This window comes from Ammospiza nelsoni, chromosome 2 (assembly GCF_027579445.1).
Source record: "Ammospiza nelsoni isolate bAmmNel1 chromosome 2, bAmmNel1.pri, whole genome shotgun sequence".
In the NCBI taxonomy this organism is placed as follows: Eukaryota; Metazoa; Chordata; class Aves; order Passeriformes; family Passerellidae; genus Ammospiza; species Ammospiza nelsoni.
This window is the reverse complement of record NC_080634.1, coordinates 32,468,034-32,493,765: the sequence shown is the minus strand read 5'-3', so window position 1 is coordinate 32,493,765 and position 25,732 is coordinate 32,468,034. Positions and strand designations below refer to the sequence as shown.

Sequence of the window (25,732 nt, the reverse complement as noted above, 5' to 3'; positions counted from 1 at the left end):
GGGCAGGAGGACAACAACGGTGATTGATCTGGGGAGTTTGGGATGAATCAGGATCTGGAAGAGTCTGACTCCACGTCCCTCAGCCCTGAGACCCCAGGTCCTGGAGCTCATCCTTCCCTGCAAGACGTGACAAGGCCATGGTGCAGGGTGACACCTCTCCACTTGTGGAGCCCTGGGGAGCTGACTAATGTGAAAGGTGCAGCCTGTGCTGTAACCCTCCAGAAGGCAGCAGGACAGCAGGGCTGGAACAATCTCCCACAGCAATGAGAGCCATTGTCTGCAAATATCTCATGCTGAAGCATAAAATGCCTGATGGAGGAAACCTCATCCTGAGGACAATGGGAGGCCAGCAGTTACACACAGAGGATCTTTGAGGTGGGTGTGAATGCTGCAGCCTGCATCCTCACTTTGCTGAGATGGAATACTGTGTGGGAGACTGATGGTCAGACAGTGGGTAGCATCCCTCCCTCCCTCTGCTCTGAACACTTCTAACTCAGCCTCTCTTCATGTGCAGGAGGTCCATCCCAAAGATGCTCCATTTGCCTTGTCAGGGCCTAGGAAGCTGCTGTCAGTTACTCCTGCCTGGCAAAGACTGGCTTTGCAAGGAGATTGGCAATTTGCTGTCAGTCACTAGGACACATGGGCAGTGCTGTGCTCAGCTGCCTGAGGAGCAGCCTGCAGAGAACAATCCAGCATTGTCCCCATGCCTCTGGGGACTCTCCAGATAAAAGGCCACATTCCCTCTCTGTCTTGGGCACGTTCACTGTGTGTCCTGCTATTGCTGCCCAGGTGAGACTGGAGGTGCTGCACAATGGGCTGGAGAGGCTCTCTTAAGTTGGTGCTTGCACATATTGGCCGAACAGATGTCTTGGAAAGCAAGGACACAGGCTCCCACAGGGTGGGCATCAATGCAGAAGCACATCATCAGAGTGGGAGTCTTCCAAGGGAGTCTTGCAGACAAATGCTCAAACTGGCCACTGTTTGCCCTTCTGAAGCCTCTGGTTGTGAGCCTGGCTTTTGCCCTGCTGCCTTCTCCCATGATTCTGCATCCCAGCATCTCAGAATTACCGCAGATAAGCTGCCACCCAGCCTCTACTTGCCCAGCAGTTCTGCCTCACTGGGGAGTGTGAGAGCCACCAGAGTCCATTTCCTCCTTGGGTCCTCCACAACCTGTCTCAGAAAGCTCCATGGTAATGATCCTCCAATTTCCTCCTGGACTGAATTAATCTTTCCTGCTGAAAACAAACTCAGAAACTGCAGCACAAGTTGCAGAGCCTGACAGCTGCCTCTGTGAGCTGCCCTCACCCACTGCTGGGGCTCAGGGCTGTGGGGCTGGATTTCAGGCTGTGAGAGGGCAAAGCAACCAGCCACAGTGGGAACAACTTTCTCTGGGATTGGTTCTCTCTTCCTGTATTGTCTCTGCTGCTAGAACTTGTCCTGTGCTTTCTGCCTTTCTCTTTGTTAGCATTTCCTTCCAGGCTCCTTGCCCTTATGTCCTTGCTGCACATAAGTCTTTGCCTTCAAATCATTTGGAATTCCAGAAAAGTGGATAGCAGGAGTGCTCAGGGGATTCAGGTTGATGGAGAAACGGCCATCAACTACTGAGAAAGAGAGAATGTCCTCCACCAAGTTCATTTCTGAACAGGAGCACCCTTGCTCTTTGGACTTGGAACCTTCTCCAGCCTTACCCATCCCAATTCCTGTTGGTCAGATGGCCTGGACAGCAGCAAGTGACAGAAATGGGAGTGTGAATACAGACAGCTGTGTGACTCCAATAGCTGCAGCTATGTGAGGGGGCATTTGACCCAAACCACTGCTGTTACAGGAGAACATGACCACCAGCTTAACAGTAACCAGGGCATTAGGGAAAGGCATCCGAGACACAGAAGAAACAGTCTGAAAATAAAGTTTAGATGAAACAAGAACATGGTAAGAGAAAGAAAAGGGAGAAGTGGGAAGGAAGTGGCAATGGAGCCCAGGGTGCTCTGCAGCTTGGCCACCTCTGTGTGTAAGAAACTCCCTGGCAGCTGAGTGCTGTGAGTGACCTTACTGGTGGCACTGAGGGGAGCAGTAGGCACAGACCCACAGTTCTGCAGTGTGACAATGTGACCCTGTGCTTTCACCTGTGCTTCACAGGCTGCTGGGAGAGCTGTGGATACTCAGGTACCCCACATCTCCAGCAGGAAGTGTGTGGGACCAGGGGAAGCCCTGCTGCCACAAAGGGGATGTGTGCTTGCAGCTGCCCTTCCTGCATGTCTGGTGGGAGGCTGGAGGTTCCACAAGTCTTGGGAATGTGTTTTTCTGTGGAGTGAGAGCTTGTGAACACTGCTTACATAGAGATGTTTAGAAATGTAGGCTCTGACCCTGCCTGCAGCCTGTTGTGCACAAAATAACAGAATCAGGGGATGTCTTCTACAGAGAGCTCAGGCTTGTCCTCCCTTGTAAGCAGTTCTGTAGCCTGATCTTGTGATACCTCAGCTGAAATGCCTGTGCTGCTGCTGTGGGCTCTCCTATTCCTGTGTCTCTGCCCCCATGCATTCCTCTCCACAGGAGAAACCAGTTGATGGAACATCTCAGCCTGTTCCACGTATGTCTGCAGCATTTGCAGTCACAACCAAGTGAGACTTTGTGAACTGTCATGCACATGGACTCTGGCACTGCCTAGTGATCCTTCTGCCCCACAGTGCCAGGTCATGCTGAACCCCTTTGCTCAAAGCCCAGCTCCCTTCCAATGCAATTAGACCAAAACTGTGTCACAAGTTCTCTGTTGTGCTCAGGTTTTCTGGGTTCAGGATGCCAATGGTCACTGCCCAGAATCAGTCACAGATCTGCTTTCCTCTCATTTTTGATTCCCTTTTGGAGGCTGTGCTCAGTGGGTTTAACCCTTTGCTAGCCAATGCCAAATATACCTGCCCGTGTGTGTACTGTCACACACATGGAGCCTCAGCAGGAGAAAGCAGGCAGCAGAGAGGGAAGGCCATGGATCACCTGTGCAAGTGCCTGAGGCTGGGCAAAGGGAGACTGTGTGAGCTGCAGTGATGCTCTCCTTCATATGCTTTCCTTTGTCTTGGTGACTTGGTGTTTTGCAATGACCATCTTGTGAAATGTCCTGGCAGGGTAATGATGAAAGTTCCCCAATCTCCTGTGCTGTGGGTACACCCAGGATATGGCTTTTTCAGCACATCAGATTAGAGCCTGTTCAGGCCCCTCACCAGAGTGGGAGGTGCCCTGTGCAGGAGGAAGGCTGTGCCCACACTGGTAACAGGGACTCTTGGAGAAGAGTGATCCTCCTGCAGAGATGATGAATGGCCAAGGGAGAGTCAGTCCTGGAAGTGCAGGTAAGCCCCAAACCTTCCTTCCTTTCTGTCCTCCTGCCACAGGGGTTGGGGGAAAGGCAGGGCTGGGATGGATCCTGGGCATGGTGCAGTGGGCAGCAGGAGATGGGGCTCAGGGCAAGAGCAAAGCAAGAGATGAGGGCAGTGGGCAGTGGCCAGGCTGGCAGAATGAGCTTTTCCTAGAGCCAGGGGGAATGGAAGTGCAGGCAGAGCGTGCCCTGCTATTCCCTTCAGTGCTGTGTCTGTAAACAATGGGGCTGAAGGGGGCTGTCCTTCTGTCATTGCCCTGCTAAAGCTCTCTGCATCACTCTGAGCACAAGTGCCTGCTCCCATCTCTGCTGTCTCCAAGGACACCCCAGCCAGGGCTCCCCAAGAGCTCCCAAGTGCCTTTTCCCCCTGTGGAAACAATCCCTCTGTGGGTCTGGCTGTGCACACCCTGAGCTGGGCACTCACTGCTTTGGGGGACTGTGCCACTGCAGAAAGGGGCTGATGGGACAGAGGCAAAATGCAGGGAGTGAGGGAAAGAAGCTCCAAAGAGAGAGGAAGAGGAGGGAGCTCCACAAAGAGCATTCAGAGACAGACAGGGTAATGGAAGGCAACATGGAAGATGTGTTTAGGATAAAGGAGGTCTGACAGGACAAAGGGGGAGTGAGGGTTGGGCAGAATCCAGGCAGGTCTTGTGATAAACAGGGAAATAGAAAAGCAGCCTCAGGGCAGCCCCTGTGCTCCTGTACTCTGTGGCTCTGAGCCCCTGCTAGGGACAGGCAGCAGGACCTGCTTCCAGCACCTGAGGGGCTCCCAGTGCTTGGAAGAAGGGACCAGCAGGGTGCTGGGGAACAGAGCCCCCTGGGTTATCCTGCTCCTAACTCTGGGCTGGGACATCCTCACTCTTGCTTTGTGTTTTCCAGCCCCAACAGAAGAGAGAGGCTGCTCCTGGCTGAACATCTGGGTCTTCCTTATTTGTGCCCTTGCAATCAAAGCTGCCATTGGGACCTTGTGCCTCTGGCTTGGTGAGTTCCAGGGTGTCTTAATTCCCTTGGGATGAAGGGCTCAGGTGGCTGCCCTTGGTCAGGTGGGAAACCCACATCCTAGTGCCTCTGCCAGCAGGGCAACAGCATTCACCAAAACACAGGTCAGAGACCCCTTCTCATGCAGAATCAACATTTGTGGGAACACATCTGTAGCTCCCAATCCACCATTTGAATCTCAGGGAATAAGTAAGATCTCTTGAATAAGCTGGCTCTGTAAGGAACTGCCTGTGGTGGCAGCAAGGCCGTCAGAGCAGGGTCCTCTCAGTCTCTCTCAGTCTGCATGAGCTGAGACCTTGGCCAGCTCTTCTCTTAAGGGAGAGTTTCCAGAGCCAATGATTTCCCATCCTGATTCCCCAGGAATGCTAAGGCAGTAGCAGTGTCTCCCAGCCAGCAGAGGTTTCATGGCTGTCTGAGGAAGACACTGATCCTTTTTGATCCCTGCAGGGATGAACAGCTCCACAGCACATCAGATCCCTCAGCTGAACTAAACCACAAGTCATCTCTCTTCTCATCCTTTATCATTAGGTAGGGACAAGGTCACCTTTATTGACAATAGGAGTGCTCAGCCAGGCATTGCCCATCTCCTCTGAGCCTTCCTCCATTACAGCAATTCACTCATCAGGCACTGGAGCCACTGGGATTCTTCTGCTCATCAGTGAAAATAGTTCTAAATTGAAAGATCAATGAAAATAGGCATCTGGATTGTTGAGCACACACTGATCTGCTCCTAATCCATACTCCTGATGAGTGTCTGGGTTCCTAGGAAGTCCTTGGGATTGTGGCTGTGGCCTGTCACCAAGAGTGCATTATTCCCCACAAAGTGGAGCCAGTAAGTCCCAGGGGTTTATGGTGCTGCACCCTGGTTTCAGGAGCTGCAGCTGTAAGTGATTCCCTTCACCTGCACTGGGTGTTGCTGATGGAACAGGCCCAGCTGAGGGTGGCCCCAGGGGCCTGTTGCTGTGTAGCTGAGGAAGAGACAGAGGGTGACAAAGAGAGGCTGCTTTGTAGACTGGCAGCTGGGCTGGGGGTGTGTGCATGGCAGAGTGGCTGTGGCTGGGAGGGCTCCCTCCTGCCGTGTGTGTGGCATGTCCCCAGAGGGATGTGCTTCCAGGGGTCCCTCTGCTGTCTCACTTGGAAGGCACAGGGCTCTTTCTGGCTGGGAAGGAGCTGTGCCACTGGGGTGGGCCAGGAGAGGTGACAGCTGGGAGCGTGCTTGCTGGGGAAATGGTGGAAGAAGAGTGCAGGGGCCAGAGATGCTGTGTGAGGAGCTGGGAGCAAGGGCTAATCCTGCTGCCTTTCCTGTCCCTTTGCAGTGGTTCCCTTCTGCCACAGCAGTGACCAGCCCTCAGCCCTGCAGCAGCAGTTCTCGGAGTGGGAGTGCGACTCAGCGGTGCCACAAGGCACAGGTCAGTAGCCCAATGTCCCCTCTTCCTTGGGGCCAAGGGCCTCAAGGGGCTGTGCCAGGGCAGGTCAAAGCACATCCCCAAAGGAACCTTGGAGAGCCCTGAGATGCCCTTACAAGGATTACCCTGGCTTTGGGTACACAAGGCTCACTGGTCATACCCCAAAGCAATGGGAAGGAATGTCTGTACTATCCCTGTTTCTTCAAGCACTTTCTGTCAGGAAAAGTCACTGAGCAGGACATGAGCACTGTCCCTGGAAAACCTGGTGTCTGCAATCACCATCTCTAGTTAGTAGCCTGCATCTGTCTGTCCTCTCCCTGCACAGACCGAGGCTGGATGTGCTGCCCAAAGGGCTGGAGAAGGTTTCAAGGAAGCTGCTATTTCCTGTCCATTGACACCATGAACTGTGCTGAGAGTGCAGAGAACTGCACTGGGATGGGCTCCCAGCTGGTGGTGATCACCAGCAAGGCAGAGCAGGTGAGTGCACAGGGTCCCAGAGAGAGGGACCCAGCAGGCAGAGCCACAGTGCTGGGCCCTGGAGGGGACTCAGAGCCCCTCCTTGTCCTGCAGGGGAGGGGGAAGGTCCTGTCTGCACGTCTGCAACACCAGCCCCCTCTGCCACCAGCCCCACATCATGGGGATTCCTGATGCCTCAGTGTGCTCAGTCCTGCCACTCATGGACATTGCTCTCTCTCTCTGATTGCCAGGATTTTCTCTACAAGCAGGGAACTCAGCCTCCGAGCAGAGAGAATTTCTACATTGGTCTGTTTGAGGATGATGTTGGCCAGTGGCAGTGGGTGGACAAGACTCCCTACAATGTGAATGCAACGTGAGTGTCTCTGGATGAAGAGTGTTTGGTGTGACTCCTGGTAGGGAAAGAAAGTAGGAGAGATCTGAGAGCTTCAGGTACTGCATGTGAACAGCTTGTCACCTCACTGCCTCGTGAGAGATCTTAAATACAGCAGGAGAGGGCTGTGTAGGACAGCAGGTTCACATGGCCCCACCTATGCTGGGTATTGGTTATGAATTAATTACCTGTGATCTGGAAATCATTGCTCTCAGCCTAGAAAAAGCTGTATTTTGCCATCAGCAAGAACCCTTAAGACTTGACAGGCCTTGGCTGGCCTACACAGCACTTATGTGAGCAAAATGGCTGTGCTGAAATGCACGGAAAGAGATGGGGCACAGGGAGAGGGCACCAGGACTGCTCTTGCTGTGCCTTCTTCTGGAGAAGAACCTTTCCCTGGAGTCCAGCACGGGCCTCTGCTGGGAGTGAGGTGCATGGGGTGAGTGGTGCTGAGCAGTTGCCCCCAGCAGGATGGAGCAGGGGGGCTCTGTTGTGCTGGAAGGCTGTAGGAAGGAGGCAGGTTTCCATGTGCCACTGGTGCCAGTGGGATATGGAGTGGGAGGAAGGGCAGTGCTTCAGTCCATGAATCAGCATTGGGAATTTGTGTCTCTTGCCTTCAAGTCCCACTTGCCTTCACATCCCACTGTGGCCTTTTCCTGCAGTGCTTTACAGTGGGCACTGGGGAGTAACAAGCCTGTCTGTGTCCCAGGTTCTGGCGAAACGAGGAACCAGCTCCAGGCCATACTGAGAACTGCACTGTAATGTATGTGCCTGAAAGGAATCTCAACAACTGGAATGATGTCCCACCAACTGGGAAACATCATCGAATTTGTGAAGCTGCAGCAGTAACTGTGTGATGGAAGTACCCCTGTCCTGAGTAAAGCTGGGAGCTCAGCAGGGAGCTGGGAACAGCTCTGGCTGTGCTGGGAAGGGTGGGGAGCTCTGACACATCTTCACTGTGTGGGGTGGGACCATGTGTGGGGAAGTGAAATGAGCTTTGTCCAGCATCCCCAGTGCATGTGCTGGCTCAGGGAACAAAGGGAGGCTCAGGCTCTTTGGAGCATCTCCTGTGTTCTTGTGTCCTCTTCTCTCTATGTGGTTCCAGCCGCCTCTGGCTGAAAAGAGATGGACTTCTCCAGGAGGAAGGCAGAGGAATGGAAGGGAGATCCTGGGATTCAATGTTCCTCTGTCTCCTTGAGCAGAGCTGTTTGCTTTTTGTTGAGTCAAACACAAAATGTCCTCTAGCTGTACTGGTTTTTGCCTAACAAATTGTGAAATCTCAGACAAGAGAAAATACAGTATCAGATCAATGAAAAAGGCCCTGTGCTCTGTGTTCATGTCTCTCTATCCTTTTCCATCTCTAGACAGTGGGGAAATAATCCACAAACCATGGAACGGTTTGGGGTGGAAGAGACTTTTAAGGATAGTCTAGTTTCAAGTCCCCTGGATCATGGGCAGGGACCCCTTCCTCTAGGCCAGATTGCTCATATCCCCATCCAGCCTGGCCTTGAACATGTTACAGTTGGGATACATCTCCTATGGGAAACTGGTTACCTTGCCTCACCACCTCACTTTCCTAAATATTAGGAAGGAACCACTACTCCTCCCTAATATTTAATCAAAACCTGCCCTCTGTCAGTTTAAAGCCATTCCCCTTTGTCCTATAACAATGTTCTTGTGTACAAATTCCCTCTCTGCAAGGCCTTTTCCACTGCTGTAGTATGGACACTGGCAGGGATTGGACTTCATTCCACAGGATACAGTCAATAACACAAGCAAATGTGGAGAAGTGTCACAGGCAGCTGTGAGAAACCTGTTGTCAGCAGAGACTTGTGGTGGTACCAGAGAACTGGAGAAGCGCTGTGCTGCAAATATCCTCCCTTCCCTTTCCCGGTGTCCTGGTCCTCTCCAGGTTCCCAGTGCAGATGTGTGTTTTATGCAGAACTAACTCCTTCTCTGATGCCACTTGAGTTGATGTCCCTTGGTGTCCTGTGGTGGGAACATGATCAGCAATGTCTTCAGGGCCTCTTTGGGTCTGAGATGCTTCTCCCCTGCTCCCATTGCTTTCTTCCCAGTTCCAACCCTTTCCTTTCCTCACAACTCCTACTTAAGCTATTTCTTGACGCCATTTCTCTCTCTTTGCCTCAGCCTACTCTCATTCCCTGCTGGCTCTGCCTAAGCCCAGTTCTCTGGCTGAGAGCACAATACAACTCCGTTCAGCCCCCCTAGGTCACACATCTAGACCCAGAGTCAGTGTGCCTCTCCTGGGGACCCACTGCCAGACAGCCCTTCTGGTTTTGGGACTCTTATGGGGGTCAAGCTCGTCCCTGCAAAGCAGCATTTTATCCACTTGCCTCAGAGTTTATTTGCATGTTGACTTTCTTCTCCACTGTGTATTTGCATGCATCTGCCTTGCAGGCATGTGTTCTTCTCTGGTTTGAGTTCATTTCTCTACTTCCCACATCACTTGTCCTTCCAGCTTGTCTCCTGGCTTGTCCCTTCTCACGTGTTCAGGGCAATTTCTGCTCTTTGACTAGTTGTTACCGTTTCTTCCCCATGGGCTCTGTCTTTGCATCAGTGGAATGAAATAGTCCCTGCTTTGCCTCCTTCTCAACCCAGCCTGAAAAACAGGATAGGGAGCAAAAGAAACACAGCGGGGCTCCACTTTGGTGATCCGACTGTGTCTCTCACTTCATGGAATGGCTCCCCATCTTCCTTGTGAGTTCTTCCTGCACAGGAGTCCTGGGCTGAGACTTTCTTTCAGGAACATACAGGAGATGAGCCCTCATGGAGCCAGCTCTGGCCTGGCCTACCAGGCTGTCATTTCAAGAATGGGTAGTGGTGACAGCACATCCTCGTGGCCCTGCAGGTGAGGGCCACTCCCTGTGCTGCCTAGAAACCATGCCCTGCTGTGCACAGCTTCTCCCAACACCAGCCTGGGCTACTGGGCTTGGGTCTGCCCACAGGGGACCTCCTTATCCAGGTCTTGAGCACCATTCCCACACGTTTCTGGCTTTTGTGGTGCAGGATCCCCTTTAGGCCTCCCCTCTGCCATAACTCTTGGCACACAAGCAGGACAAGGAGCACATTTCCTGCCTGCCCTCCTCCACACAAGAGCCAGCCCTGCACAGGAGGCTTAGGCCTGCTGTGGTGCAGCCAGTGAGGGTGCACAGTCCCTGAAGGACAGAGCTGACCAGCAGGTTCCTCTGCTGGCTGTCCACTCCCAGGCTCAGCCTGTGGTGAGCAGCAGCCCCTGCTGGGTCTGGACACGGCCCCCTCCCCTTGGCTGTAGGAAGAAGCCATTCATCATGGACTGCTTCCCCTACGAACAGGGCAGGAGGACAACAACGGTGATTGATCTGGGGAATTTGGGATGAATCAGGATCTGGAAGAGTCTGACTCCATGTCACTCTGAGCCCTGAGACCCCAGGTCCTGGAGCTCATCCTTCCCTGCAAGACGTGACAAGGCCATGGTGCAGGGTGACACCTCTCCACTTGTGGAGCCCTGGGGAGCTGACTAATGTGAAAGGTGCAGCCTGTGCTGTAACCCTCCAGAAGGCAGCAGGACAGCAGGGCTGGAACAATCTCCCACAGCAATGACAGCCTTTGTCTCCTGTCCTGTTTTGAAAAGGAAGTGAGTTTTTTGGGATGATGTGGTCAAACCAATATGTGCTCAGCTGTGAATATTGGCACCTGGTGTGGCCTCTGAGGACATGGGTACCCCTCTGAGAATACAGGGGGTTAAAAGCAGGGGAACTCCCAGCGGGGAAGCTCTCTTGGGTTCTGGAGGTGGATGTCAGAGCTTCCCTGCCCTGCTGGCTGCTGCGGGCTGGGTGAGGGAGGGGAAGCCATGCGGCCCGATGAGGTGAGGTAGGGCCTTGGACAGAGAAGAGAGATGAAGATGCCCCTGAAGATGGAAGTGTGAAAAATGCCAATCACTTGTTTTTTAAATTTTTAAAAGTTTACTAGTAATAAAATAGTTAAAAAGAATAGTAACACAATTAGAGTAATAACAATTTGGACAAATTGAATTAGGACAATATGAGACAATAAAAACAAAGAGTTACGGACGTCCAGGTACCTTTTTCTGGGCATCACGAGCCCGAAAAAGGACACCCATTAACAAAGGATTAACCCTTAAGAACAATAGCCCATTGCATATTCATACACTTCATACATGATGCATAAATTCCATTCAAACACAGGATTCTGTCTGGTCAGTGTCAACTTCTTCCTTCTAATCCTAACAGTGCCTCCAAGGCAGGAAGAAGTTTGTTTCTTCTGATACGAAGGCAATAAATTCCCTTTCTCTGAAAGATTTAGGTGTCCTGTGGCTGCTATCTCGCTGCAAGCCCTCTCTGTTAAACAAAGCATCTTACATAGCATAGTTTTTATTTTAACAATTTTTATAACCTAAAACTATATTTAACACAGTACTTAAGAAAATTAATACAGCATTATTTTCTAACACAACACATATAATATTCATTTTAATATTTGCGAAAAGCCAATCATAAAATACATGCATTTTTCACAGAAGGGTGGAGGAACACTGAGAAGCATCAGGCAGCCACCCCCCAGAGAGAGAGTGAGCTGGTGCCTGGGCTTGTGCCACCTTGAAATTTGATAGCACGGCCAGCTGAGAAGGAGAAGGAGGGGTTGCGACGAGAAGGTGCCCAGGTGCCCGTGGGAGTTCTGAGCAGGCAGAGCCTGAGATTTTTAACCCTTTTCTTGGATGATGGAAACCTTACAAATGCTGATCCTCCTGGAGGTGAATGAGAAGAGAGATAGAGATAAGAGGAAATGGGCTACAAGAGAAGTTGAGAAGAATCTGAGGTGGGAGTAGGTGATGGAGTGGCCTTTGGCTGGGCTTTTCTTGTATAGCCATGGACAGAACCATTTTTCCTGTGACACAGAGACTGCATTTAGGGGGAGGCAATGGCTTGGAGCCACGATAGTGCAGTGATGTTATGTGAAGGAGTGTGTGAAAAGAGACAGCGGGTGAGGAGGGTGGTGGTGCCCTCTGTCTTCAGTGAAGGAGATCTCTGTTCTTGAGACCCCTTGGCCCCAGGGGGTGCATTTGGGGGGACCTGGTGTCCTGAAAGTGAGACACAGTGGTTTTTTTTTGGAACTGGGCAAAGCATCCTTAAAAGGGGAACTCTAGAAGCAGCTCTGGTCCATGTGCAGTGGTGAGAGCACTGGGCATGGAAGGAAGATGTCAGGATGGCAAATGATCTCCGGGTGGGGCCACGTGTGACATGGAAACACAAGAGGTCTCAACTGTGTTTCCAGGAGAAGCCTGTGGTACAAGAGGGACTCCTCACTCATTGATGAACTGAGAATAGATTATCTTAAGGGTGGTGATGGACTGAGAGTTGGTGATATGATGGGTGGTAACTGAATTGAGAATCCAGGTTTTGTACTACTGTGATGTATTGGAAATTTGGTGGGGGGAGGAGAAATGTTTTTTAGAAGGTTTTCATTCTGAGTTCTGTGTGTGTTTCTTTTTATATATAGTTGTAGGTTAATAAAGGTTTTCTTCTTTATTCCTAAGTTGGAGCCTGCTTTGCTGTATTCCTGATCACATCTCACATCAGACGGCAGGGAGCATATATTTTCATGGGGGCACTGGCATTGTGCCAGCATGAAACCGTGACATCTCCCAATATCTGAAGTGAAGCATAAAATGCCTGATGGAGGAAACCTCATCCTGAGGACAATGGGAGGCCAGCAGTTACACGCAGAGAGTCTTTGAGATGGGTGTGAATGCTGCAGCCTGCATCCTCACTTTGCTGAGATGGAATACTGTGTGGGAGACTGATAGTCAGGCAGTGGGTAGCATCCCTCCCTCCTCTGGTCTGAACACTTCTAACTCAGCCTCTCTTCATGTGCAGGAGGTCCATCCCAAAGATGCTCCATTTGCCTTGTCAGGGCCTAGGAAGCTGCTGTCAGTTACTCCTGCCTGGCAAAGACTGGCTTTGCAAGGAGATTGGCAATTTGCTGTCAGTCACTAGGACACATGGGCAGTGCTGTGCTCAGCTGCCTGAGGAGCAGCCTGCAGAGAACAATCCAGCATTGTCCCCATGCCTCTGGGGACTCTCCAGATAAAAGGCCACATTCCCTCTCTGTCTTGGGCACGTTCACTGTGTGTCCTGCTATTGCTGCCCAGGTGAGACTGGAGGTGCTGCACAATGGGCTGGAGAGGCTCTCTTAAGTTGGTGCTTGCACATATTGGCCGAACAGATGTATTGGAAAGCAAGGACACAGGCTCTCACAGGGTGGGCATCAATGCAGAAGCACATCATCAGAGTGGAAGTCTTCCAAGGGAGTCTTGCAAACAAATGCTCAAACTGGCCACTGTTTGCCCTCCTGAAGCCCCTGGTTGTCATCCAGCCCATCAGTCTTCCACACAATATTCCCTCTCAGCAAAGTGAGGATGCAGGCTGCAGCATTCACACCCACCTCAAAGACCCTCTGTGTGTAACTGCTGGCCTCCCATTGTCCTCAGGATGAGGTTTCCTCCATCAGGCATTTTATGCTTCAGCATGAGATATTTGCAGACAATGGCTCTCACTGCTGTGGGAGATTGTTCCAGCCCTGCTGTCCTGCTGCCTTCTGGAGGGTTATAGCACAGGCTGCACCTTTCACATTAGTCAGCTCCCCAGGGCTCCACAAGTGGAGAGGTGTCACCCTGCACCATGGCCTTGTCACGTCTTGCAGGGAAGGATGAGCTCCAGGACCTGGGGTCTCAGGGCTCAGAGTGACATGGAGTCAGACTCTTCCAGATCCTGATTCATCCCAAATTCCCCAGATCAATCACCGTTGTTGTCCTCCTGCCCTGTTCGTAGGGGAAGCAGTCCATGATGAATGGCTTCTTCCTACAGCCAAGGGGAGGGGGCCGTGTCCAGACCCAGCAGGGGCTGCTGCTCACCACAGGCTGAGCCTGGGAGTGGACAGCCAGCAGAGGAACCTGCTGGTCAGCTCTGTCCTTCAGGGACTGTGCACCCTCACTGGCTGCACCACAGCAGGCCTAAGCCTCCTGTGCAGGGCTGGCTCTTGTGTGGAGGAGGGCAGGCAGGAAATGTGCTCCTTGTCCTGCTTGTGTGCCAAGAGCTATGGCAGAGGGGAGGCCTAAAGGGGATCCTGCACCACAAAAGCCAGAAACGTGTGGGAATGGTGCTCAAGACCTGGATAAGGAGGTCCCCTGTGGGCAGACCCAAGCCCAGTAGCCCAGGCTGGTGTTGGGAGAAGCTGTGCACAGCAGGGCATGGTTTCTAGGCAGCACAGGGAGTGGCCCTCACCTGCAGGGCCACGAGGATGTGCTGTCACCACTACCCATTCTTGAAATGACAGCCTGGTAGGCCAGGCCAGAGCTGGCTCCATGAGGGCTCATCTCCTGTATGTTCCTGAAAGAAAGTCTCAGCCCAGGACTCCTGTGCAGGAAGAACTCACAAGGAAGATGGGGAGCCATTCCATGAAGTGAGAGACACAGTCGGATCACCAAAGTGGAGCCCCGCTGTGTTTCTTTTGCTCCCTATCCTGTTTTTCAGGCTGGGTTGAGAAGGAGGCAAAGCAGGGACTATTTCATTCCACTGATGCAAAGACAGAGCCCATGGGGAAGAAACGGTAACAACTAGTCAAAGAGCAGAAATTGCCCTGAACACGTGAGAAGGGACAAGCCAGGAGACAAGCTGGAAGGACAAGTGATGTGGGAAGTAGAGAAATGAACTCAAACCAGAGAAGAACACATGCCTGCAAGGCAGATGCATGCAAATACACAGTGGAGAAGAAAGTCAACATGCAAATAAACTCTGAGGCAAGTGGATAAAATGCTGCTTTGCAGGGACGAGCTTGACCCCCATAAGAGTCCCAAAACCAGAAGGGCTGTCTGGCAGTGGGTCCCCAGGAGAGGCACACTGACTCTGGGTCTAGATGTGTGACCTAGGGGGGCTGAACGGAGTTGTATTGTGCTCTCAGCCAGAGAACTGGGCTTAGGCAGAGCCAGCAGGGAATGAGAGTAGGCTGAGGCAAAGAGAGAGAAATGGCGTCAAGAAATAGCTTAAGTAGGAGTTGTGAGGAAAGGAAAGGGTTGGAACTGGGAAGAAAGCAATGGGAGCAGGGGAGAAGCATCTCAGACCCAAAGAGGCCCTGAAGACATTGCTGATCATGTTCCCACCACAGGACACCAAGGGACATCAACTCAAGTGGCATCAGAGAAGGAGTTAGTTCTGCATAAAACACACATCTGCACTGGGAACCTGGAGAGGACCAGGACACCGGGAAAGGGAAGGGAGGATATTTGCAGCACAGCGCTTCTCCAGTTCTCTGGTACCACCACAAGTCTCTGCTGACAACAGGTTTCTCACAGCTGCCTGTGACACTTCTCCACATTTGCTTGTGTTATTGACTGTATCCTGTGGAATGAAGTCCAATCCCTGCCAGTGTCCATACTACAGCAGTGGAAAAGGCCTTGCAGAGAGGGAATTTGTACACAAGAACATTGTTATAGGACAAAGGGGAATGGCTTTAAACTGACAGAGGGCAGGTTTTGATTAAATATTAGGGAGGAGTAGTGGTTCCTTCCTAATATTTAGGAAAGTGAGGTGGTGAGGCAAGGTAACCAGTTTCCCATAGGAGATGTATCCCAACTGTAACATGTTCAAGGCCAGGCTGGATGGGGATATGAGCAATCTGGCCTAGAGGAAGGGGTCCCTGCCCATGATCCAGGGGACTTGAAACTAGACTATCCTTAAAAGTCTCTTCCACCCCAAACCATTCCATGGTTTGTGGATTATTTCCCCACAGTCTGGAGATGGAAACGGACAGACAGATATGCACACAGAGCACAGGGCCTTTCTTCATTAGTCTGATACTGTATTTTCTCTTGTCTAAGATTTCGGAATTTGTTCAGCAAAACCAGTACAGCTAGAGGACATTTTGCGTGTGACTCAACAAAAAGCAAACAGCTCTGCTCAAGGAGACAGAGGACATTGAATCTCTGCATATCTCTCTTCCATTCCTGTGCTTTCCTCCTGGAGAAGTCCATCTCTTAGCAGCCAGAGGCTGCTGGAACCACGCAGAGAGAAGAGGACACAAGAACACAGCAGCTGCTCCAAAGAGCCTGAGCCTCCCTATGTTCCCTGAGCCACCACATGCACTGGGGATGCTGGACAAAGCTCATTTCATTTCACACACGTGGTCCCACCCCACACAGTGAAGATGTGTCAGAGCTCCCCACCCTTCCCAGCACAGCCAGAGCTGTTCCCAGCTCCCTGCTGAGCTCCCAGCTTTACTCAGGACAGGGGTACTTCCATCACACAGTTACTGCTGCAGCTTCACAAATTCGATGATAGTTCAAACATCTGACACTATTCCAGTTGTTGGGTAGTTCAGTATCCCTGTATATTATAACGCAATTCTCATCATAGCCTTCACTTGGTTCTCCTTTTGGCCAGAACCTGGGACACAGACAGGCTTGTTACTCCCCAGTGCCCACTGTAAAGCACTGCAGGAAAAGGCCACAGTGAGATACCAGACTTGAAGGCAAGAGACACAAATTCCCAATGCTGATCCATGGACTGAAGCACTGCCCTTCCTCCCACTGCATATCACACTGGCACCAGTGGCACATGGAAACCTGCCTCCTTCCTACAGCCTTCCAGCACAACAGAGCTTCCCTGCTCCATCGTGCTGGTGGGCAACTGCTCAGCACCACTCACCCCATGAACCTCACACACAATAGAGGCCTGTGCTGGACTCCAGGGCAAGTTTGTGACATCTTCTGTTTCACCCACCGGCACCTTCATGTCTACTCTACTTTCTTTCCCTACCCGGAGTCACACCAAACACTCTTCATGCAGAAATACTCACGCTGCTGTCATATTGTAGGGAGTCTTGTCCACCCACTGCCACTGGCCCTCCTGCTCGGCAAACAGTCCAATGTATGAATTGTCTCGTTTAGGTTCTTTAGATTGCCTTATCTGCTCAGAGAGGAATTCCTGGCAATTAGAGAGAGAGAGAGCAATGTCCATGAGTTGCAGGACTGACCACAGAGGGGCATCAGGAATCCCCATGATGTGGGGCTGGTGGCAGAGGGGGCTGGTGCTGCAGAGGTGCAGACAGGACCTTCCCCCTCCCCTGCAGGACAAGGAGGGGCTCTGAGTCCCCTCCAGGGCCCAGCACTGTGGCTCTGCCTGCTGGGTCCCTCTCTCTGGGGCCCTGTGCACTCACCTGCTCTGCCTTGCTGGTGATCACCACCAGCTGGGAGCCCATCCCAGTGCAGTTCCGTGCACTCTCATCCCATGACATCATGTCAGTGGACAGGAAATAGCAGCTTCCTTGAAACCTTCTCCAGCCCTTTGGGCAGCACATCCAGCCTCGGTCTGTGCAGGGAGAGGACAGACAGATGCAGGCTACTAACTAGAGATGGTGATTGCAGACACCAGGTTTTCCAGGGACAGTGCTCATGTCCTGCTCAGTGACTTTTCCTGACAGAAAGTGCTTGAAGAAACAGGGATAGTACAGACATTCCTTCCCATTGCTTTGGGGTATGACCAGTGAGCCTTGTGTACCCAAAGCCAGGGTAATCCTTGTAAGGGCATCTCAGGGCTCTCCAAGGTTCCTTTGGGGATGTGCTTTGACCTGCCCTGGCACAGCCCCTTGAGGCCCTTGGCCCCAAGGAAGAGGGGACATTGGGCTACTGACCTGTGCCTTGTGGCACCGCTGAGTCGCACTCCCACTCCGAGAACTGCTGCTGCAGGGCTGAGGGCTGGTCACTGCTGTGGCAGAAGGGAACCACTGCAAAGGGACAGGAAAGGCAGCAGGATTAGCCCTTGCTCCCAGCTCCTCACACAGCATCTCTGGCCCCTGCACTCTTCTTCCACCATTTCCCCAGCAAGCACGCTCCCAGCTGTCACCTCTCCTGGCCCACCCCAGTGGCACAGCTCCTTCCCAGCCAGAAAGAGCCCTGTGCCTTCCAAGTGAGACAGCAGAGGGACCCCTGGAAGCACATCCCTCTGGGGACATGCCACACACACGGCAGGAGGGAGCCCTCCCAGCCACAGCCACTCTGCCATGCACACACCCCCAGCCCAGCTGCCAGTCTACAAAGCAGCCTCTCCTTGTCACCCTCTGTCTCTTCCTCAGCTACACAGCAACAGGCCCCTGGGGCCACCCTCAGCTGGGCCTGTTCCATCAGCAACACCCAGTGCAGGTGAAGGGAATCACTTACAGCTGCAGCTCCTGAAACCAGGGTGCAGCACCATAAACCCCTGGGACTTACTGGCTCCACTTTGTGGGGAATAATGCACTCTTGGTGACAGGCCACAGCCACAATCCCAAGGACTTCCTAGGAACCCAGACACTCATCAGGAGTATGGATTAGGAGCAGATCAGTGTGTGCTCAACAATCCAGATGCCTATTTTCATTGATCTTTCAATTTAGAACTATTTTCACTGATGAGCAGAAGAATCCCAGTGGCTCCAGTGCCTGATGAGTGAATTGCTGTAATGGAGGAAGGCTCAGAGGAGATGGGCAATGCCTGGCTGAGCACTCCTATTGTCAATAAAGGTGACCTTGTCCCTACCTAATGATAAAGGATGAGAAGAGAGATGACTTGTGGTTTAGTTCAGCTGAGGGATCTGATGTGCTGTGGAGCTGTTCATCCCTGCAGGGATCAAAAAGGATCAGTGTCTTCCTCAGACAGCCATGAAACCTCTGCTGGCTGGGAGACACTGCTACTGCCTTAGCATTCCTGGGGAATCAGGATGGGAAATCATTGGCTCTGGAAACTCTCCCTTAAGAGAAGAGCTGGCCAAGGTCTCAGCTCATGCAGACTGAGAGAGACTGAGAGGACCCTGCTCTGACGGCCTTGCTGCCACCACAGGCAGTTCCTTACAGAGCCAGCTTATTCAAGAGATCTTACTTATTCCCTGAGATTCAAATGGTGGATTGGGAGCTACAGATGTGTTCCCACAAATGTTGATTCTGCATGAGAAGGGGTCTCTGACCTGTGTTTTGGTGAATGCTGTTGCCCTGCTGGCAGAGGCACTAGGATGTGGGTTTCCCACCTGACCAAGGGCAGCCACCTGAGCCCTTCATCCCAAGGGAATTAAGACACCCTGGAACTCACCAAGCCAGAGGCACAAGGTCCCAATGGCAGCTTTGATTGCAAGGGCACAAATAAGGAAGACCCAGATGTTCAGCCAGGAGCAGCCTCTCTCTTCTGTTGGGGCTGGAAAACACAAAGCAAGAGTGAGGATGTCCCAGCCCAGAGTTAGGAGCAGGATAACCCAGGGGGCTCTGTTCCCCAGCACCCTGCTGGTCCCTTCTTCCAAGCACTGGGAGCCCCTCAGGTGCTGGAAGCAGGTCCTGCTGCCTGTCCCTAGCAGGGGCTCAGAGCCACAGAGTACAGGAGCACAGGGGCTGCCCTGAGGCTGCTTTTCTATTTCCCTGTTTATCACAAGACCTGCCTGGATTCTGCCCAACCCTCACTCCCCCTTTGTCCTGTCAGACCTCCTTTATCCTAAACACATCTTCCATGTTGCCTTCCATTACCCTGTCTGTCTCTGAATGCTCTTTGTGGAGCTCCCTCCTCTTCCTCTCTCTTTGGAGCTTCTTTCCCTCACTCCCTGCATTTTGCCTCTGTCCCATCAGCCCCTTTCTGCAGTGGCACAGTCCCCCAAAGCAGTGAGTGCCCAGCTCAGGGTGTGCACAGCCAGACCCACAGAGGGATTGTTTCCACAGGGGGAAAAGGCACTTGGGAGCTCTTGGGGAGCCCTGGCTGGGGTGTCCTTGGAGACAGCAGAGATGGGAGCAGGCACTTGTGCTCAGAGTGATGCAGAGAGCTTTAGCAGGGCAATGACAGAAGGACAGCCCCCTTCAGCCCCATTGTTTACAGACACAGCACTGAAGGGAATAGCAGGGCACGCTCTGCCTGCACTTCCATTCCCCCTGGCTCTAGGAAAAGCTCATTCTGCCAGCCTGGCCACTGCCCACTGCCCTCATCTCTTGCTTTGCTCTTGCCCTGAGCCCCATCTCCTGCTGCCCACTGCACCATGCCCAGGATCCATCCCAGCCCTGCCTTTCCCCCAACCCCTGTGGCAGGAGGACAGAAAGGAAGGAAGGTTTGGGGCTTACCTGCACTTCCAGGACTGACTCTCCCTTGGCCATTCATCATCTCTGCAGGAGGATCACTCTTCTCCAAGAGTCCCTGTTACCAGTGTGGGCACAAACAGCCTTCCTCCTGCACAGGGCACCTCCCACTCTGGTGAGGAGCTGGCAAAGGCCTTAATCTGGTGGCCTAAAAAAGCCATATCCTGGGTGTACCCACAGCACAGGAGATTGAGGAACTTTCATCATTACCCTGCCAGGGCATTTCACACAAGAATCATTGCAACACACAATCTCATGAAGGCAAGGGAAAGCAGATGAAGGAGAGATCACTGCAGCTCACACAGTCTCCCTTTGCCCAACCCCAGGCACTTGCACAGGTCATCCATGGCCTTCCCTCTCTGCTCCCTGCCCTCTCCTGCTGAGGCTCCATGTGTGTGACAGTACACACATGGGCAGGTATATTTGGCATTGGCTAGCAAAGGGTTAAACCCACTGAGCACAGCCTCCAAAAGGGAACCAAAAATGAGAGGAAAGCAGATCTGTGACTGAGTCTGGGCTGTGCCCAGGTGCAGCCTGAGAACAGAAGAGAATTTGCCAATACACTTTTTAACTAATTAATTTAGAAATATGGATGGAGCTTTGGGCAGTTGTGTTCAATATGCCATCTTTGTGGGGCTGGAGGACAGAAAGGATGATTGGATGGTGCTGGAGTCCTTTTGCATGCCAGATCAGGAATTTTGCTTTGGTTATGACTACAAAAGCTGAAGCCCTACATAGTGTTTCTAGCAGTTCTCAAGGAGATCTGGATTCAAGACCAGCAGCCTCATATTCCTAAGGATATCACTAAGGATAAAGGATCCATACTGGATCCCAATGTCCTCTGAATGGACTGAGATGGAAACACAGCTTTTGCTCTTGTTCCATCAGCTGGTTTCTCCCTGTGGAGAGGAATGCATGGGGGCAGAGACACAGGAATAGGAGAGCTCATAGCTTAACATCCCTCCTAAACTGAGGGGCCCAGAACTGGACGCAATACTCAAAGTGTGGCCTCACCAGTGCCCATAGCTGCAACTATGGGAGTTTCACTTTCCCCCATAGCTCTGCAGCTTGGCCACTTCTGTGTGTAAGAAACTCCCTGGCAGCTGAGTGCTGTGGGTGACCTCACTGATGGCACTGAGGGGAGCAGCAGGCACAGACCCACAGTTCTGCAGTGTGACAATGTGACCCTGTGCTTTCACCTGTGCTTCGCAGGCTGCTGGGAGAGCTGTGGATACTCAGGTACCCCACATCTCCAGCAGGAAGTGTGTGGGACCAGGGGAAGCCCTGCTGCCACAAAGGGGATGTGTGCTTGCAGCTGCCCTTCCTGCATGTCTGGTGGGAGGCTGGAGGTTCCACAAGTCTTGGGAATGTGTTTTTCTGTGGAGTGAGAGCTTGTGAACACTGCTTACATAGAGATGTTTAGAAATGTAGGCTCTGACCCTGCCTGCAGCCTGTTGTGCACAAAATAACAGAATCAGGGGATGTCTTCTACAGAGAGCTCAGGCTTGTCCTCCCTTGTAAGCAGTTCTGTAGCCTGATCTTGTGATACCTCAGCTGAAATGCCTGTGCTGCTGCTGTGGGCTCTCCTATTCCTGTGTCTCTGCCCCCATGCATTCCTCTCCACAGGAGAAACCAGTTGATGGAACATCTCAGCCTGTTCCACGTATGTCTGCAGCATTTGCAGTCACAACCAAGTGAGACTTTGTGAACTGTCATGCACATGGACTCTGGCACTGCCTAGTGATCCTTCTGCCCCACAGTGCCAGGTCATGCTGAACCCCTTTGCTCAAAGCCCAGCTCCCTTCCAATGCAATTAGACCAAAAACAGTGTCACAAGTTCTCTGTTGTGCTCATGATTTCTGGGCTCAGGATGCCAATGGTCACTGCCCAGAATCAGTCACAGATCTGCTTTCCTCTCATTTTTGATTCCCTTTTGGAGGCTGTGCTCAGTGGGTTTAACCCTTTGCTAGCCAATGCCAAATATACCTGCCCGTGTGTGTACTGTCACACACATGGAGCCTCAGCAGGAGAGGGCAGGCAGCAGAGAGGGAAGGCCATGGATCACCTGTGCAAGTGCCTGAGGCTGGGCAAAGGGAGACTGTGTGAGCTGCAGTGATGCTCTCCTTCATATGCTTTCCTTTGTCTTGGTGACTTGGTGTTTTGCAATGACCATCTTGTGAAATGTCCTGGCAGGGAAATTATGAAAATTTCCCAATGTCCATGTGATGTGGGGTACACCAGGGTGGGAGGTGTCCTGTGCAGGAGGAAGGCTGTTTGTGCCCACACTGGTAACAGGGACCCTTGGAGAAGAGTGATCCTCCTGCAGAGATGATGAATGGCCAAGGGAGAGTCAGTCCTGGAAGTGCAAGTAAGCCCCAAACCTTCCTTCCTTTCTGTCCTCCTGCCACAGGGGTTGGGGGAAAGGCAGGGCTGGGATGGATCCTGGGCATGGTGCAGTGGGCAGCAGGAGATGGGGCTCAGGGCAAGAGCAAAGCAAGAGATGAGGGCAGTGGGCAGTGGCCAGGCTGGCAGAATGAGCTTTTCCTAGAGCCTCAGGGCAGCCCCTGTGCTCCTGTACTCTGTGGCTCTGAGCCCCTGCTAGGGACAGGCAGCAGGACCTGCTTCCAGCACCTGAGGGGCTCCCAGTGCTTGGAAGAAGGGACCAGCAGGGTGCTGGGGAACAGAGCCCCCTGGGTTATCCTGCTCCTAACTCTGGGCTGGGACATGCTCACTCTTGCTTTGTGTTTTCCAGCCCCAGCAGAAGAGAGAGGCTGCTCCTGGCTGAACATCTGGGTCTTCCTTATTTTTGCCCTTGCAATCAAAACTGCCTTTGTAACCATCTGCCTTGGTGAGTTCCAGGGTGTCTTAATTTCCTCAACATTAAGGGCTCAAGTGACTGCTTTTTTCAGGTGAAAGCCCATATCCTAGTCCCTCTTCCAGGCAGGCAAACGCTTTTCACCAAAACAGGCCTGTCTAGTCTTATTGGCTTATCCCATGACTTCTGTGTCCCTTTCCACATCCCTTCCTTAGAAGATTTCTAATCTGGGATTGTCATCTGGGCTAGTGTGTCTCTCAGACAACCGAGATGAGAGAAGCTCTTCTGAGAGAAGGAATGACTGGCAGTGGGAGAAATGGCCTGCTGTTCTCACCTTGTTGCTCAATCCAGATTTCATAGCTTGTGTCCTGGTTTAGGACAAATTAGGGGAAATCTCCAAAAGGGAGCCCCCCAAAACAAAACAAACCTCCAACCACCCCTCCCCCAACACCGGGTTCGGGAAGGAATTTCTTGGAGGAGCAAAGTGGAAAACAAAACCTATTTATTTACAAGTAACAAAAGAACACTCCCCAACACAAGAAAAGAAAAGAAAACAGAAAAAAACAGACTGTGTGTTGAGAGGGCGCGGCGCTTCTCTGCAAGCTTCGGGTGTCCTGGACGTCTACAGGTCAGGTCCGGAGCCGGTCCAGTATCTTCAGGGGAGGGTAAGAAAGAGGGAGCAAGAGAAAAGGAAAAAAAAACAGCACAAAAAGCAGAAAGCAAGCAAGCAAAGCGGCTAGCCAAGCCAAGCAGCAAAAGCCAAAAGCAAAAAGGCCTGGTCAAACACTCCCCCCTCTCTTCCCCGCCCCGCCGCAGCAGGACGGCCGGGGGGGGGGGGGAAGAGAGAAAAGGCACAGCTGCCAGACACAACACACGATATTGGGATAAAGGCTGTCAACCCACGACGCTCCACCCCTTATCCCATATCGTGAATATACAATAAAAACTTTCATTTCACTTACTCACACCTTTGACACTTACGCATTCCTCTCATCTTACTTGATCAGACCTTTGACACTTACAGTTTCCTTCTGTCTCACATTCAACAAACAATGACATTCATATATGAGTCTCATCCCACAATCAGGTCTCCCTGAGGTACACACCGTGTTGTTCCATCTTTCTGCATTATCCACCATGTATAACCTGGTCCTTGAGCAAAGACAATCCCACGGATGGGTTTGTCTGTACTCGAGGCAGGGTTGATCCATACTGTCTTTCCCAACAAACCTCTGACGTGGGCCACTGGGGCTTTATCCCCATCTACTATATTAAGGAGCTCACACTGAGCAGGACCCGCTCGGTTGGTGGAACCTCGAGTGTTAACTAACCAGGTAGCCTTTGCCAAATGCTGCTCCCAGTTTTTAAAAGACCCCCCACCCAATGCTTTTAAGGTGGTTTTTAACAATCCATTATACCTTTCCACTTTCCCTGCAGCTGGTGCATGATAGGGGATATGGTATATCCACTCAATGCCATGTTCCCTAGCCCAAGTATTAATAAGATTGTTTTTAAAATGAGTTCCATTATCCGACTCAATTCTCTCGGGAGTACCATGCCTCCAAAGGACCTGCTTTTCAAGGCCCAAGATAGTGTTACGGGCTGTGGCATGAGACACAGGGTAGGTTTCCAACCATCCCGTGGTGGCTTCTACCATGGTTAGTACATAGCGCTTGCCCTGGCGGGTTTGAGGCAGTGTGATGTAATCAATCTGCCAGGCCTCCCCGTATTTGTACTTAGACCACCGCCCCCCATACCAGAGGGGCTTCACCCGCTTGGCCTGCTTGATGGCAGCGCACGTCTCACAGTCACGAATAACCTGAGAGATACTGTCCATGGTTAGATCCACCCCTCGGTCTCGTGCTCACTTATAGGTGGCATCTCTACCCTGGTGGCCTGAGGCATCATGGGCCCATCGTGCTAAGAATAACTCTCCCTTATGCTCCCAGTCGAGATCTATCTTCAACTCCCCTATCTTTGCAGCCTGATGTACTTGCTGGTTGTTTTGCTGCTCTTCATTAGCTCTGCTTCTGGGGACATGGGCATCTACATGGCGAATCTTCACAGGTAACTTCTCTACCCGAGTAGCGATATCTTTCCACTCTTCCGCAGCCCAAATTGGTTTTCCTCTTCGCTGCCAGTTCGCCTCTTTCCATCTCTTCAGCCATCCCCATAGAGCATTGGCTGCCATCCAGGAATCGGTATACAAATAGAGCCTTGGCCACCTCTCTCTCTCTGCAATACCTAGGGCCAGTTGAATAGCTTTGATTTCAGCAAATTGACTGGATTCACCCTCTCCTTCAGTAGCCTCTGCAACCCGTCGAGTGGGACTCCACACAGCTGCTTTCCACCTCCGTTTCATCCCTATGACACGACAAGAACCATCGGTGAATAGAGCATAACGTGTTTCTTCTGCTGGCAACTGATTGTATGGCGGAGCTTCCTCAACCCGGGTCACTGGCTCTTGTTCCTCATCTGCGACACTAAAGCTTTCACCTTCAGGCCAATTTGTAATTATCTCCAGGATCCCAGGGCGATTTAACTTCCCAATTCGAGCGCGCTGCGTAATGAGGGCAATCCACTTACTCCAAGTAGCATTGGTGGCATGGTGGGTAGAGGGAACCTTTCCTTTGAACATCCATCCCAACACCGGTAGTCGGGGTGCCAAAAAGAGTTGTGCCTCTGTACCAATCACCTCCGAGGCGGCTTGGACTCCTTCATAGGCGGCCAAGATTTCCTTTTCTGTTGGAGTATAGTTATCTTCAGACCCCCTGTAGCTCCGACTCCAAAATCCCAATGGTCGGCCTCGGGTCTCGCCAGGTACCTTCTGCCAAAGGCTCCAGGACAGACCATGGCTCCCGGCTGCAGAGTAGAGCACGTTCTTCACATCTGGTCCCGTCCTGACTGGACCAAGGGCTACAGCATGAGCGATCTCCTGCTTGATTTGGACAAAAGCTTGCTGCTGCTCAGGGCCCCAATGGAAGTCGTTCTTCTTGCGGGTAACCAGATAAAGGGGTCTCACAATCTGACTATACTCAGGGATGTGCATCCTCCAGAAACCTATAGTGCCTAAGAAAGCTTGTGTTTCCTTTTTATCAGTTGGTGGGGACATGGCAGTGATTTTATTAATAACATCCACAGGAATCTG

At 52.0% G+C, this 25,732-nt stretch overlaps 2 protein-coding genes across 5 annotated transcripts in view; one reads left to right on the top strand and one right to left on the bottom strand.

Annotated features, from left to right (window-relative positions):
* The first annotated feature begins 169 nt into the window (after positions 1 to 169).
* Positions 170 to 25,732, top strand: part of LOC132069612 (C-type lectin domain family 4 member E-like) — a 31,858-nt gene continuing 6,295 nt past the window's right edge. Inside the window, exons 1-7 of one of the 4 annotated variants that reach the window (XM_059465944.1) lie at positions 170 to 375; positions 3,180 to 3,338; positions 4,244 to 4,345; positions 5,680 to 5,772; positions 6,095 to 6,246; positions 6,477 to 6,598; positions 7,326 to 7,833. In XM_059465944.1, coding sequence (XP_059321927.1) covers positions 3,299 to 3,338; positions 4,244 to 4,345; positions 5,680 to 5,772; positions 6,095 to 6,246; positions 6,477 to 6,598; positions 7,326 to 7,473 — 657 coding nt within the window. In that variant the 5' untranslated portion in view covers positions 170 to 375; positions 3,180 to 3,298 and the 3' untranslated portion in view covers positions 7,474 to 7,833. Of the gene's footprint in view, positions 376 to 3,175; positions 3,339 to 4,243; positions 4,346 to 5,679; positions 5,773 to 6,094; positions 6,247 to 6,476; positions 6,599 to 7,325; positions 7,834 to 21,995; positions 22,138 to 22,521; positions 22,618 to 25,732 lie in introns of those variants that run through there. The other 3 variants (XM_059465945.1, XM_059465943.1, XM_059465942.1) reach the window with 3 other exon arrangements.
* Positions 15,920 to 19,818, bottom strand: LOC132070028 (C-type lectin domain family 4 member E-like). The gene is made up of 6 exons (XM_059466588.1): positions 19,755 to 19,818; positions 18,748 to 18,849; positions 17,321 to 17,413; positions 16,847 to 16,998; positions 16,487 to 16,614; positions 15,920 to 16,074 (listed from the first exon to the last, which is right to left on the bottom strand). Exons 1-6 carry the CDS (start codon positions 19,792 to 19,794, stop codon positions 15,930 to 15,932), a joined length of 660 nt encoding a protein of 219 aa, XP_059322571.1. The 5' UTR covers positions 19,795 to 19,818; the 3' UTR covers positions 15,920 to 15,929.

Excerpts from the sequence above, each read along its gene's own strand:
- LOC132070028 (XM_059466588.1), bottom strand. The coding sequence starts at position 19,794 with ATGATGAATGGCCAAGGGAGAGTCAGTCCTGGAAGTGCAG. Across the intron at positions 17,414-18,747 it reads GACCTTGTGCCTCTGGCTTG|TGGTTCCCTTCTGCCACAGC; the intron begins GTGAGTTCCAGG and ends GTCCCTTTGCAG. Across the intron at positions 16,999-17,320 it reads AGCGGTGCCACAAGGCACAG|ACCGAGGCTGGATGTGCTGC; the intron begins GTCAGTAGCCCA and ends CTCCCTGCACAG.